This window comes from Nyctibius grandis, chromosome 4 (assembly GCF_013368605.1).
Source record: "Nyctibius grandis isolate bNycGra1 chromosome 4, bNycGra1.pri, whole genome shotgun sequence".
Lineage (NCBI taxonomy): Eukaryota > Metazoa > Chordata > Aves > Nyctibiiformes > Nyctibiidae > Nyctibius > Nyctibius grandis.
This window is the reverse complement of record NC_090661.1, coordinates 30,080,371-30,095,281: the sequence shown is the minus strand read 5'-3', so window position 1 is coordinate 30,095,281 and position 14,911 is coordinate 30,080,371. Positions and strand designations below refer to the sequence as shown.

The 14,911-nt window shown below is 41.1% G+C and overlaps 1 protein-coding gene across 1 annotated transcript in view; it reads left to right on the top strand.

Annotated features, from left to right (window-relative positions):
- SPTBN5 (spectrin beta, non-erythrocytic 5) overlaps positions 1-11,200 on the top strand; it is a 107,542-nt gene extending 96,342 nt beyond the window's left edge. Inside the window, exons 57-67 of the mRNA XM_068398214.1 lie at positions 287-504; positions 2,022-2,211; positions 3,218-3,394; positions 4,285-4,389; positions 5,410-6,030; positions 7,001-7,072; positions 8,601-8,687; positions 9,109-9,200; positions 9,389-9,474; positions 9,982-10,117; positions 10,896-11,200. Coding sequence (XP_068254315.1) covers positions 287-504; positions 2,022-2,211; positions 3,218-3,394; positions 4,285-4,389; positions 5,410-6,030; positions 7,001-7,072; positions 8,601-8,687; positions 9,109-9,200; positions 9,389-9,474; positions 9,982-10,117; positions 10,896-11,070 — 1,959 coding nt within the window. The 3' untranslated portion in view covers positions 11,071-11,200. The remainder of the gene's footprint in view (positions 1-286; positions 505-2,021; positions 2,212-3,217; positions 3,395-4,284; positions 4,390-5,409; positions 6,031-7,000; positions 7,073-8,600; positions 8,688-9,108; positions 9,201-9,388; positions 9,475-9,981; positions 10,118-10,895) is intronic.
- The last annotated feature ends 3,711 nt before the right edge of the window (positions 11,201-14,911 follow it).

The following is a 14,911-nucleotide window of genomic DNA, read 5'->3' as shown; positions in this document are numbered from 1 at the left end:
TATTCCAAATTGTTATTACAATTGCAAAGGTGTCATCTGAACTACAAGAGACTTCAGCTTTACACTTAAAATAGTCAGTGTGTCACATCTAAAGAAGCTTCTTTGATGTTTGATGATCAATGTTAAAAGGCAATAGGAGGAAACTGAGAGGAAAAGTCTTGACAGAGTCGTGTTTCCAGCCTCTGTGCAGCCAGTGGCTAGAAAAGATATGCACCATCTTTAAAATCTGTTTTTGATGGATATAAGTAGTGACTTGGTCTTACAATCCATTCTGTCTCTGTTCCAGAGAGATCTAGGAGCCATCATGAAAGAGCTGGAACGGATTCGGGGAAAGGCTTGGCACCTCAGCCTCACATACCCTCAAGTCAAGGAAAACATCATGGAGAGACTCACAGATGTGGATGAGTGCTGGGAAAGCCTGGACAAGAAGTTTCTGGAGAGGAAGGCAAGACTGAGCCAGGCAGAACAAGTCCAGCTCTACTTCAATGACTGCAGGGAGCTGATGTATGTGTTGGCCCCTTGAGTTTGGCAGTGGGCCTTGTTTCTTGTCTTTCCCATACAGGATTTTCTAAATTACACCTGTCAGTTATTTGACTCGTGTCCCAGGTGCTCTGCAGATTGCTTGCAAATCTCTTTGAATATACACTGCAACTTCTCAACAGCACTTCACAGAATTTACCACAATCAGAGGTGACCATGCCACTCCACTTCAGCACAGTGTGCATGACAAACCCACATTTTTAGACTATTTCCTAGACAGTCTTGGAGAATTCAGTCACTCTGGATAGATTTGGTAGCCTTATAATTCCAATTGAAAATACTGTTGATTCTGTAGGAAGATGGGGGAGCCTCTGCTAGATAGTCAAGTAATTTGTACACCTATACAGACACCAGTGCCCATTTTTCTCAGAGTCAAAGCAACTACATTAAAAATAACCTTCTAGAATAGGTTAGCACTTGCTCAAGTGCTGAAGGTGTTTTGCACACTTGCTATGCCACTGTCCACGTGCACACACTCTTCTGTCCATTCTTATTAGGGGTCAGTTTTTTGCAAAAAAATCAGTTGCTGGGAAATTCCATTATTTTTTTTCCTTTTTTAATCTGAATTAGAAGAAAATGCTGAATGTTTAAAGCATCTAAAAACATACTTTTTAAAAAAGATACGTTGAGCTAAACATCTCATTTTTTTTAAATCAAACATGCTAAAGTATCTATAAGCAGAGGTCTAGTGTAAAAATTGAAATAAATAATGGAAATATGCTATACTCAAAGTGGCAGACCAACATTAAAATATTATATTTTATCATTTTAATGTAATTTTCATCAAAATTGATACATTTTTGATGGAAATTGTGTTTTTTAAACAGGATTTCTCATGGAAGATATATGGATATTTTTAGTTCAGTGTAGTTAATGAAAGAGTTAATCCATGACAAAAGTAGAAATACAAAGACAGTGAAGTGGTTACCACTGACTACTGGACATGTACTATGCTAAGGGATAGATCCTGAGCTCAGGTAAATCAAGATGCATTGGTTTATGCCAGTTAAGGCTCATGGAGTAGAACATTCTCCTTAAAAAGTATGTATCAATATGCTTCTTTGCATGATTGCTCTGCATGCATATGAAGTACTTTCATGCATGTTGATAAGGTTAGATGGACATCTGAAAGTCTCTGTGTCCCTGTACCATGTATAAAAGTACTGTGAATATGTACAGCCTAGGCATTTGTAGTTACAGTTCTTTTCTGAGGATTTGAATGCGCAATGCTTCAGTAGATGTAGATGCTGCAGCTGCCTTTCTAACAGGCTATGTATTGAAACAGCACTGGGAATACTGTATCAGGTTATAAAAATCCATAGATGCATGAGTGAACCTTCATCGAAGTATTTGTATATTCCTATCTTTTGTGAGCAAATAAAAGTCTGTATATGTGTCCACAGCCACAGGATGTGTGCATTCCTGAGTATCCAACAGACGCAGATTCCTTCCATTTATACCCTTTGGACTCTATTCTGTAGGGCCTGGGCCAATGAGATGCATGCACTAGTGATATCTGAGGAACTGGCAAATGATGTCCTGGGAGCTGAACTGCTTATCAAGCGTCATGAGGAATACAAGCGTGAGATAGAGAAGCAGTGGCTAAAATATGAAGAAATGCAGCGGGCAGGAAGTGACCTGATGAAGAATGGACATTTCATGTCTGTAGAGGTATGTTGATAAGATAAATATTTTACAAACAAGAGTGAACAAAGAAGAGATTAAATAGGCAGGAGTTGCAGCTTTGTCTCTCTTTCAAAACAGACGAACTAAACAGGACAATCAGGTTATTATTATTATCTCTATGATTATATTAAAAGCTGCAGACTTCATGTGACATGTAGAAAATGAAAACACCTTTTAAAGTTCTTACTCCTCTAAAAACTGTTTTTGAAGCTGGGTATAAAAGAATAGTCACTGGATTGATTATGGTTGTGTGGGGGTGTAGGGACGTATTGCTATTCCACAGAAAAGATGTGCCACATAAATGAGATTTTAGCATTTAACTACACAAGACCTAGGATAAAATACATCACAATGCAATCAACGATAGGATGGAGCGATGTCCCTGAGTAGATCAGAAGATATGTAATTCTTCAGAAATGTTTTAGAGACAAAGGGATAAGAATGTTAAAATTTCCGTGATCCTGTTATCTATGTACCTTTAGACTTCAACCTTTGCAGCAGTCCCAGGCTTGTCTTGATACTGTCAGTAGATCCAAAGATCATACCATCAAACACATCTTCAGAATTTATGCAAGATTACAATTCTTCTGTTATAGAAAGAATTAGAGAACTTTCCACAGTTTAAGGCTCTCAATTATTGCCTTTCCATAAATGAAATGTATTTGTTGAATCTTCTAGTTCTCACTAATTCTATAATACAAATTGCTTGGGTATAAATTTTCATCATGGGAAAGCATCTAGCAGAATATTGGTCATATACAGTATGTGGAATATGCATGCAATTATAATATATAGCTATACACATACAAGCTAAATGAATTCAAGTAAGAAAAATGAGGACTCAGACATCCTTTCTGAGCTATGTTAGCAACACAAAGTTATTTAGAAGACATCTTCTGGATCATGAGGGCAGATTACGTGCTAGTTGGCTGTCACATGAAAGTCTGATCGTTTTTTTCACCTCCTGGCATTGCAAATGTTATTTTTTTAGATTGAAGAAAAGCTGTTAGAGCTGTCAGAGCTGATGAAGAAGGTAAAGGAGAGCTGGGACATGAGGAAAGAGTTATATGAAGAAAACTGGGAGATTCAATTGCTCTGCAGAGAGCTAGAACAAGCAGAAGCTTGGCTGGCTGCCAAGGAGAGCTTTCTTTCAGATCCTAGCAGTGGGGTGAGTAACGACAGTGCAACACTATTGAAATGTCTCTTAGCATACATAGAGTGCTTGGATCATGTATCATCTTGGGCCTCAAGTTAATCACAATCTAAACAGTAATGTACCCTTGAGATTACAAAGGGCAGGAGCTCTGTCATCTCACAGAAGTGAGCCCAGGACAGTCACTGCATTTTATATGGTGATGGGCTCCAGGAGATGGTGGCTTCCAGGGGATGGTAGAAGACTGGGGAGAATTCCAGACCATTTTTTGACATAATAAGATAACTTGCAGAGGGTTCAACCTTCCCTGTCATACTGAGAGCCTGTTTCAAAAGGAAAAAGGGTTTTTCCCCACCTTGTGCTGGGCGGTAGAATGTCTTGCACAGATGGCTTTATAGCTAGCTTTCAAATTCCTATTTAAACACCAGCATCCATAGGTTTTTTTCCTCATTGTTGACCATCTTCTGATGGTTTATAAGATGGGAAAACAATGTCATAAACTCAGGTATTGAAAACTAATCAAAGAGCAAGACAGAGGTTTAAGATGCCTATGTTGTAGGGCAGGAGTAAACTCTGTGTCCAGCACAAGCTAGAATCCAAGTACTTAATCTGTATGTAAACAGTTATAGTTGGAAGCCATGGTACCACATGGCTTTGCAGGAAAAAAAAGTTTGTTATTTGAGCTCTTTTTTTTCATGTGCAGCAGACAGACTGCAAGCTACAGACCTTTTCTTTAAGTGTAAATTAAGATTTTTCACATGCTAGCAGGGGTTTAGACATTCAATAACAAAAATTTCAGAATCATAATTTGGCTAAATAGAATAGGTAAATCTGAAAATCTTAGGCATAATCCCTTCTGATGGACTTGATTTTGGACTTCTGTATCTGATAATTTTTCCATTCAGGATTCAGTGTCTGAAGTAGAGGAATTACTGAAGAAACACCATGATTTTGAGAAGATGCTTGCAGCTCAGGAGGAGAAATTTGCTCAGCTCAGCAGGAAAACAAAGGTGAGAAGTAGAAGGTTGATGCTCTGCGTGTGAGACACGATAATGTGGGTTCTTGAATGTTTGGGGCTCAGTCACTCCATGTAAGAATGAACTCCTGTGCTGAGATGGAGTAAATGAGTGACCAAAGCTGAGATATTGCAGATAGAGCAGCTGAGAACAAGACCTGTATGTGGATCAAAAGAGTCCAACTAGCTTGCAAAAGCTCTAGGGGAGAAGTGGAAGCTTTCTTCTGCCAGGAGCAGCAAAAAGGGCGTGTAGTGCGCATTGCTATGTGACAACAGGGTGATTCCTCGCTATACAGATGGAGAGATTTTGATTCATTCAGGGTTTCAGTAGGGAGCTGCAGCCACCTGGCAGTGCTGGAGGATAGCAAAGGGCTGAAAATAAAGGGAGACCAAGGCAGAGATAGGCCTTTTTCCTTCTGGCATCAGAGTTCTACAATGGATTGTATTAGGTACCAAAAATATTCAGTCAGCCTCCCAGATCCTGCTTCAATGTTTTTTAAAATTATTTTCCTGAAATAACCAGCAAAACATAGCTTTTGTGTTTGGCATTTGGCCAAAAATTAGCTTAGCTGAGTCTGCCTTTTGTTCAGTGATGTGCAAATTGACTAAATGAAGGGACAAAGGTCTTCCACTCTAAAATTTTCCATGAGAACACCCCTGGATACTCACTGTTCTTACAGCAAACTTAAAGAAGCAATGCCACAGAAGAGATAGTTTCTCTAGAGCTTATTAAAGACTCAGCCCCTAGAGAACTTAGCAAGGGGGGGATTCACTGTATTTGAGATTAACTGCCATCAGTATTCATGGTTTGGGCAGTAAAATAATGCTCAGCACATAGCAATTAAATTCAGTTCTCGCTCTAAGAATGCCAATGGAAGTACAGGCCTTAAAATTCAATGCTAGGAGAGAGTGTGTTTGAAAAACTATCCCTGTTTAAAATAAAAAAAAATCTTAGGTAAGTACCCATAAATGAAATGAAGGTAATTTTCAGAAAATGTAATATTGTGTTCTACAGAGGGAGATGAATCTTCTGAAACAAGTGGACACAGAAGCGAGTGAGCAGAAGGATAAAGGCAAAGTTGTACGGGTTCCCTCTCTGAAAAGAAAAACATCTGACAAAAGGAATACACCACCAAAAGTGACAGAGATAAAGAGCACAACGCCACTGCCATCTGTGCCCTTACCCAGCCTGTCCTCGGTGGCCCCACTTGAAACTATTTTCTCCCCTGTTGAAAAGCCTCCATCAACATTCCAACAATTCATGGCTGAGGGAGTCCCAGAAGGGCTGAGCAGCAACAAAACAGAAATGAAAGCTGAGAGGAGGCTCAGTGAGATTGTCACTCCATCTACACTGAAGACGGTGGGTCCACAAGCTACATCTTTGGAAATTCACAGTTCTTTAAGCTCTCCTTTATCTCCTACTCCCATAAGCCAGCAATGCAGCAGCAGTTTGTCAGAATCCTATGCCACAGGCCTTTTATCACCTCAGGAAAAAAGTGCTAGAGGCTCCTCTTTCTCCAACCTGCAAACAAAACTAATGGCAACTCCACCCGAGCCTGGCCAAAGGTCACTAGATAAATCACGAAACTTACTGCTGTCTAACTCCTCTTGGGAGAGATTAGAGAATACATCTTTGGTAAGTCCCAGGGATTCCTGGCTCTCTCCTCACAAAACTGCTACCCTGTGCTAGTTGAAGAAAGGAAATACAGGAAGTTCTGTATGAAAGTCACAGAGGGCACTATACAGTGGGCATTTCAGTGGATACACTCATGGATCCAAACAGCAAGAGTCATTTTATGTGCCTTTGTAGTTGATACAGTTTTCAAAAAAGGTTGTTGACTTTAGCAGCTAGGTGTAGCTTAAAAGCATTTTAAATTTGCTCAGCTTTATAGCCTAGGTCTTGACAACTGTATTGGTTTCTGGTTTTCTTTCCCAAACTACAGGTTATTCATGCTGCTGAATACTCAGCAGAGCACTCAACAAGAGCCAGGAGACGCTGTCTCACAGAGAGGCAAGACTGCTGATTTACCCGTACCCTCTATGTGAGGTGGTGGTGCTTAGTGTCCACTGAGTTTAGAAGTCAAAGTGAGGCAGGACTTAGTGACACCCTTGCCAAAGCACTGACCTGGTGCAAGACTGGAAACAGCAACTTCTGTTTGCTCACCCTGGCAGGAAATGCACTGTTAACTCATGGACAGGTTAAAATTCTTCCCTTCCCCTCTTGCACTTTGACAGGAATGTGTTTGTCACATACTCAAGTGTACCAGTACAACACTATACTTTGGTGTAACTCAGTAGCATTGCAATTTAAATTGTAAATTGTATTTAATAATATAAAAATAATATTAATTAGTTAATACACCATGATAGAGCAAATTCCATGAGCAAATTGTTCTAGAAGGATGTGAATTCTCTTCCTTTAGTTAGTATATCAGAGATGTGACTGCAACCTAGAGAGGATTTCTAGCTCTGCTGGGAATGTAAAGGCTAGAGGCAGTAGAGATCAATTTCTCTGTGTGGAATTTATCTACAGAGACCTTCAGAAATTATGACATATGTTTAGAGGCCATTTTAAAGTTAAACAGCAATATTCTTGCATGTCTCAGGTTTCTGCAAGTCTCCAGCACATGGAGGGATTCCTAGAAAAGAGAGACCAGCTCCTTCCAGGAAGACAACAGGTAGAAACAAATGCTATCACTCTGGGTTAATTCATCTTTCCTTGAGTTATAGTCCAGATCTGGTCTGACTTCTTCAGGATAAACTCTTGCTGAAGAGGAGCTCAGGACTGAGGGTTTAATTCAGTTACCACTAAAAAGCATGAAGAAGTGTCCACTGACTTTGGCAGTACCTGATCAAGTCCGTAAGAGAAAGAGGCAATGGAATTTTTGCCTGTCATGGGAGTCATGCAGAACACAGGGTCTGCCTACATTTAATGGATTTATGAACCAGAGCCTAGGCTGTATGAACGTGTTAATTATGTTCCCCTAATTATAAATACAGGTTTCAATATATCTACTGAATTGGAAAAAAAACCCCGATATTTAAAAAAAATAAAAATACAAGCTTCAAGACCCTGTATCAGCATGTGATGGTTTGTTGGCAGAGGAAGCCCTCACTCCCATGCTCCCAATGCTTATAATTTTGAACTGTACTAGAAGAGAATTAAGGTTTCTGTTTATCTTTGAAGAAGTGGTTTGCTTAATCCAGGGCTGAATGAAACTGAAATCTAAATTCTTATCCTGGGAAAGAATAGCACTTCAGGTCAGTAGGCTAATGATCAGAACAGGGCAGGAAATTTTCTAATATTCACCACCAGTCTGTAGATATCTGAGTGTCTGCTGAGGTATTGCACATAAACAAGTTGTCTGGGATTGTTTGCCCCATAGAATATTTCCTCTGAAACTTTTAACTTGAAAGACGTCTTTAAAAAATTGAGTTTGGTGTGGACTCCATCTTCTAGAAGAGAAATTTAGTTTGTCCTGTCTTCTGGGTACTCCGAGTTTAGTTTGCTGTGATACTGAACTTCCACATTACCAAACAAGAAAAACTATGACTTATCTTCCTCAGGACTTTTTCCTTCCTTTTCTCTGAATGACCAAATTGTCAGCTTGATTCACTGGCATAATAAAATAAGAATATACACAAGTAACAGGATCCTTCATCCAGAAGGGTCTCATGGCACTAGGCTAACCTTTCAGTGGTACATAGTTGGGGTAGGAAATAGCAGCTACTTTTGCAGTGTTCAGTGGCATTCCAGTGAAGTTAGTTTAGAAAATGAAGAAGAATTCAGCAGCCACATTAGACTGAAACCACACACTTAACAGAACTGGACTGTGACCAGCAGTCAAGGGCCAGCATTCCAGCTGGGAAAAAAAGTGGAGCTTTTAGTGGCCAAAAATAGACATAACTTTGATTAGCCACCTTCTCTCAAAGATGTTGCTGACTGCAATATGGTGCAGAGTTTGCTTGCATCAGGTTATGTCATTTGTTCATTCCTGACTCACAGAGAGACCCTTCCTGAATCACCTACACCAGAAATTACAGCAGGTTCTGTTTTTCTAGGAGATAATCATGACTAAGAGAGCTTCTGTGATCATAATCTGGGCAGCTCCTGGCTTCCTGTGGAAGTTGCACATGAAAGATTTCATTGCTCCAATAAAATATATAGATAATAATTGGATTTTATTACCATTTCCATTCATGTAGCCAGGCTCAAGGTCTTGGAAATCCTTCTATGTAAAACTTGATGGATTAAAGCTTGATTTCTACAATGATGAAAAAGAAGCATCTAAGGTAATTTGGTTTTTGAATCCTTCTAGTAATCTCTGTGTTTATCCATGTAAAAATGCATTTAGAAGAAAATAGAGTCACATTTGCTTTGGTTTGGGGCTGGAATAATCAGTTCTCTTTCAAATGTCAGCTGAGTGAGAATTCAACAATTGTTCAACTGATACCAACTATAAGAGAATAATAAGCTTTCAGAAATTTTCAAACATATTCCCTACAAGAAGTATCTTGTTCAAGAATTGCCTTCAAGATATAATGCAATAGTCCATTGTTCCTCTGTGGTTCTTCCTATTCAGTGATCCTAGTTATAAAGTTAGAAGCAGAAAAAAATCATAGGGGTGTGTAGTCAGCCTGCAGGTTGTTATGGAATTGAATCCTGGCAGAAAAGACGCAGAAGACATTTTGTTTTAATTTCGTCCTCCTTCAGAATGTATCCACGCTCCTGTCCCTCAGCATTCCTGGCGCCAGATGTGAAAGGCTGGTAAATTACATCAGGAAAGAGAATGCCTTCATGTTGCGGTAAGTCTTATGGAGAAGTGCACTAATAAAAACCTACACAGCTACCTGTACAGTTGTATTTGCCTACAGTGACCTAAGACTGTTAGGAGGCATTACTGAAATGTCTTACAGTACTTGCCCCACTCTTAAGGACAGAAGGTATAAGGCAAGAATAACTAGAATTCACCTTCTCCTATTCTTATTTACAGGCTGAGAGATGGAGCAGAGTATTTCTTCGCAGCACCGTCTCAGACACTGATGGAGGACTGGCTGCAATCACTACAGAATAATATAGGTACATTCTCACTTCCTTGAAGAATTAGCTGTGTTTTTAGCAAGTGATGGTGAGAGAAAGAGAAGAGAAAGAGAAGAGAACGAGAAGGTGTCCTTAGTCTGGGGCATTTTGAGCTGTCCTTTTTGCCTCTGTTAGACAGCAGTACACAAGTCACCTGCCACCTTGCAGTGTAATGACCTGGCAGGAGAATGCCCAGGGTAACTTGCAAAGCAGCCTTTCAGTTGTACTGCACCTGGCATCAGGTTATTCCCAGGGAGGGGCTTTGCCCAAGGGCTGTATTCATCCTTTTATTAAGGAGTTGCTTTGGGTCTTGATCAACAGCTTTTCTTCTGAATCTAGATCTCTTTCTGGACACCTCACTAGGTGGTGGCTTACTGGAAGGGAAGCCGAAGCCAAAGCACGATTATAACAATGATGTTCAGAGAAAATTGTTGTGTACCCAGAAATGGCAAACTCTGGCTCTAACACTACTTCAGACGTTTTTATTTGCGTTCTTTGACTCTGCAGGACACAGTAACAGATCACATTCCACAGTGATGGGGCAGCCTTTCGCTCCACACACAGAGACCTCCCAGACAAGACTGTGGGACATTCCAGACAGAGACTCTGCTGAAAGACTAACCAGCAAAAGCTCACTCCTGAGGTAGGGGCTTTGTGCCGCAAGGCTGAACAGACGTCAGTGTTGTTTGTGCTTAGGTAGCAGTCACCTACAAAGCAAGATTGCCCTGAGGTCAAAAAGTCCCACTCCTCTGTCACTAATCCAGTAAAATACGTTATTCTTGAGTATGACCCTGCCTCAAATGGTTTGTGTCATTCATGATGTGCTACAGACATTTTTTAAAAATGGGCCTCATTATAGTCAGCCACATCCTGTCTGTGGTTGATGACTTAAACTTGGGACACCCAGAGGAATTCTTGTATCACCTGTTGTAGGCACCAAAGTTACTGAAATAAAGTATCTGATCTGAAGACTGGGTTACCTGTATCCTCAATGGAGACAGACTTGTTCTAACAGATGAGGGAATCAGAGCGGGAGTCTACAACAGGTGCTTTGGATTTTCCTCTGAACATTCTCTCCAGCAGGGTCTGAAAGGAACCCAGCCTCCTAATTTAAGGAGCCAAACCAGTTGTCTAAAGTTGCACTGTTTGAATACTTTCCTCAAAGGCTTTTTAGAGAATCCAAACACAGGCATGTAGAACACAGACACAGCCAAATTCAGAAATTTGGCCTGTAGTGTAAATCACTTTCTGTTGCATTTGGAGTCTGTAAAAATCTTACAAGCTATGATATGAAATCCTAGTCCCTCTGCCTGGTAGATTTTTGCTGCTGAGCTAGATGCCTAACAAGTTCTTACACATACACAGTGACTTAGACTCCTCTAGACTGTACCTGATTTTCTGGTGATGTGTGTTGTTGATAGGAGAACACCTTCCTTCAAAATCAAACCGGAGAAAGAGTCTGCAGAATTTTCCAGAGATTTTAAGGAAGATGGGACTGCAGTGACACGAGCCTCCATCACCACCCTAAGCCTAGAACAAAGTGGCAATAAAACAAAACTGCTTCCATCTCTACTAGAAGCAGGAAGAGAAAAATGACATTTGCCTCGATGAATACCAGACTGTTCACCTTTATATCTTAACCCAGCCCCCTGGAAATGTATTGATATGTTTTAAGTTAATCACTACCCTTGGAATTTATTTTAATTATGTATTAAATCTAGTAAAGCCATTAAATATAATTAAACAGGACTGCATCTGGTTATACTTATATGTATACAACGACTGTCATTTGTCATGTCACCTAAGTGATGTCTACTCCAAGTTACCTAATGGAAGAGCAGAGAGACCTTTAAGCCAGACAGTTCAAGTGAAGTGACTCTGCAAGACACAAACGGGGAGCCCTGAGCAGAGCACAAGGTGCAAGCTGTGAGTGAACAGGAGCCACCTGCAAGTAGCTTTTGCAGATATCAACAGATAAGATTTAAGAGGGTTGGACAGTATGTACACCACAGAAGCAGAAATCTCAAAGGGAACATTTGTTATATAATTCCTGCAGTGTTTTGTAGTCTCCACAATCTTTCATTTTTACAACACATTAACCAACAATTCCCTGACTATTTGCCAGTTCTTTCTGGATGAGCCTACCAGGAAAAAAGTCCTCTAGTATTATTCATTTTATTGGAATCTGAAACTAAAACAATGCATGAACAATCAGTCTTTCAGTGTAAAAGGAGAGGAAAAGCAGGATAGCAAGGAGGAAGTCTAGTCCCCAGACCGCTGCTCTCAGAAAGACCAAAATCTAGGTTGATTAGCATGAGCCTATTGGGAAGCTGGATTGAGTAGGAATTACATAATAGTCTTTCGGGGAAATATGGGGGAAGGAAAAAAACATGTCCTATAGTATGTTATCTGTATGAAGTCTCAACTTGTTCTCATTACATTCTGGCCTTTTTCACTCTTCTAAATTCCTATAGCTGAACAGTATGTCAGGTGCACACAAATTACCAAATTTTTATCCCCACAGCGTGCACAGCAAAGTCCCAGCATGATGCAGCAGCAGCAGTGCAATAAAGACAGGTGACCACATCAGTAGGAGTCTGTTCTTTTTAGCAAGTAGTCTAATGCTTACTTTGAAAAGTTGCCACTCCCTGGGCTAAACACAGATGTGTTGGTGGAATGGGACCTCCGGAGGTGTTTTACTCAAAGTCAAATTATCATCAACACTAGATCAGATCAGGTATGGTTTTGTGTAGACAAGCCTTAAAAACTCTCCAAGGATGGCAATTCCACAGTCTCTCTGCGTGACCCATTTAGCGCTTCTCTACTCTGAGTGAATACTTTTCCTAAAGTTTCGCATGAACTTTCCAACTCAGGACTTGTGCCCGTTGTCCCCCGCTATGTTATATACTGTTACGAAGAAGACCATGGACCCATCAGCTTCATACCTTCACTTAAGCAGTTGAAGGTGCTGTCATATTGCCTCCTCTTTCACCAGACTAAGTGCAGCTCTACCAGTCTGCCCTCATAGGCTGGGTGCCCCCAAACCCCTGATCATCTTGGTAGCCCTCCACCATGCCCTTTTCAGTCTCTCTGCTTCCCCTTGAACTGGGCATCCTCAAACTGTTCACCATATTACATGTATGTCCTCATCACTCCTGACTAAAGGGGGTTGCACTCCTGACATAGCCCATTATGCAGTTTGCTTTATCTGTGCTGCTTACTCATACTGACCGTGGCATTCACTGTAACTGCCAGATGTTTTCAGCAGGGCTGCTACTCAGGCAGTTGCTGCTCAGTCTGTGCTGACACAGGGGCATATTCTGCACCTGCTGCTGAGTTTTACACTTTTCTTGTCCAGCTTCATGAGATTTCTGTTGGTCCAGTCCTTAAGTTTTCTCAAAGTCCTTCTGGAGTGAAGATCTGCCATTTGTCACAGCAGCCACTCCCTGATTTTTTAGTATTGTCCCCAAATGTACTGAGGATGTGCTCTACCTCGCTGTACAGCTCACTGATGAAGTCGTAGAACAATATCAGTCACAGTATTTACCCCAGGATACTCCATTTGTCACCAGTCAATGTCCAGAAGTCAAGCCTTTAATTGTCACCATTGTAGAAGGCAGCCAGTTTTGAAGCCATCTAACAGTCTGCTTATCCAGCAGGACTTCCACAACTTCCAAATGAGAATGCTCTTAGAGACAAGGGGCAAGCCTTACTAAAGCTGAAGTATACTACACCTACTTTTCTCCACATGACCGCATACCCAGTCATTTCACCACGAAGGGCAATGACATTGTCCAGGCCTGATGTCCCCTTAGCAAATCCCCGCTGAATGTTCTTGATTGCCGCCTTGTCCTTCATGTCTTGGAATGAAGTCCAGGAGCCCTTGCTGCATAATCTCACCAGTGGCTGTGGTGAGGCTGATTGGCTTCATATATAGTTTACCTAATCCTTTCTTGCCTTCACATTAGACTGTATCCTGTCATGAGAGACCTCCTCCAGCCACCATAATGCTTCACAGGTAATAGAGCAGCAGTCTCAGACTCACACAGCCTGCTAGTGCAGCACTTTACTGAACATTTAGCTTCTCTAAATAGCCCCTCATCTGTTGCTTTCCCGATGTTAGATCTCCCAGCTCCTTCCCTAACCATGCTGCTACACACAGAGGCCTGGGACCAGGCTTTACCTATGAGTACTGAGAAGAAAAAAGAAGAAAAAGAAAAAAAAAAAAAAAAAAAAAGGAATACTTCAGCCTTTTCCATATTGTTTGTCACTGGGTTTTCTCCTCCGTTTGTCTCCCTAGTGGCCCCACAGTTACTGTGAACTTCTATGTCGTTGATATCTACGTGGTTGAAGGGCAAAGAGTAGCTAAATGAACTTTAGCAATTCCTGCAACATCACAACTCTGGACTCTGGCTGAGGAGCAAACCTCCCAGGACAAAAGGTCTGTCCAGCTGTCTGGTGCCTCTGTCCCACACAGGAGGCAGTTTCCTGCCACTAATGCTCTTTGATTCCTTTTCATATGTCAAATAAGAAACCTGAACATAAGCAATGAAGACCACTCTGAGACTTTGTAGGCTTGTACTGTGAGGCTCCCCTTTCATTTTCCTGTTGACCATGCTGTTAGCCTCCAGGCTACCTCAGCACAGCTTCTGGCAGTCAAAGCAGAGATAAGGAATTGGAACAAATTAGAAAACTTGCTCAATAATGCTATGAAATTGCTGGATTAAGTGGACAGGTATGTGTTGAACTGGATCTTTTCCTACAGGGGACTAGACAGAACCCTCTTGATGGACAGACATGTGCACACCCACACACACATGCCTGCACACACATGTACTTGTGTGAGGAGACGCTCGTGTTCCAAACTCGCCATCCCAACAGTGATGCTGTTTTAGTAGTTCCTTCTCAGTGGCTAAGACTGAGGACCAGAGCGTAAAGATGAGACCCCACACTAGGTCACTGACCCCAGTTAAAGAAGTTACAGAGCCTGATAGAATGGCAGTGAAACAAATGAAATAAAAAAAAATCTGTTAAAAGTTTTTTACTGTGAAATAAGAACATGGCCTGCAGGGATTTTTCTGGATAAAATGGTCTCATTCCTTTCACAACACTGTTGCATTGGAAACTAGATGACAAGTCAAATATATATATCAAGAGAGAGGAATGATCTTCTCATCACAACAGAAGCAATTTGCAGGGAGTTGTCATCATTTTCAGAAACTGAACTGCAATAATCCAGGTGGCCAAAGCTGCAGGCCTGTGAAAGACTTCAGTCTTTAAATTGTTCGAGCTTAATACTGACAAATGAGAGGAATTAGATGCCATCAGGTCTGTACCTCACTCTCAGGGATCCTCAGTCACACCAAATTGCATCACAGTGGCCTTAGATGAGATCAGACTAAGAATAACTGCAACCTGATGCCCAGTCCCCACAGAT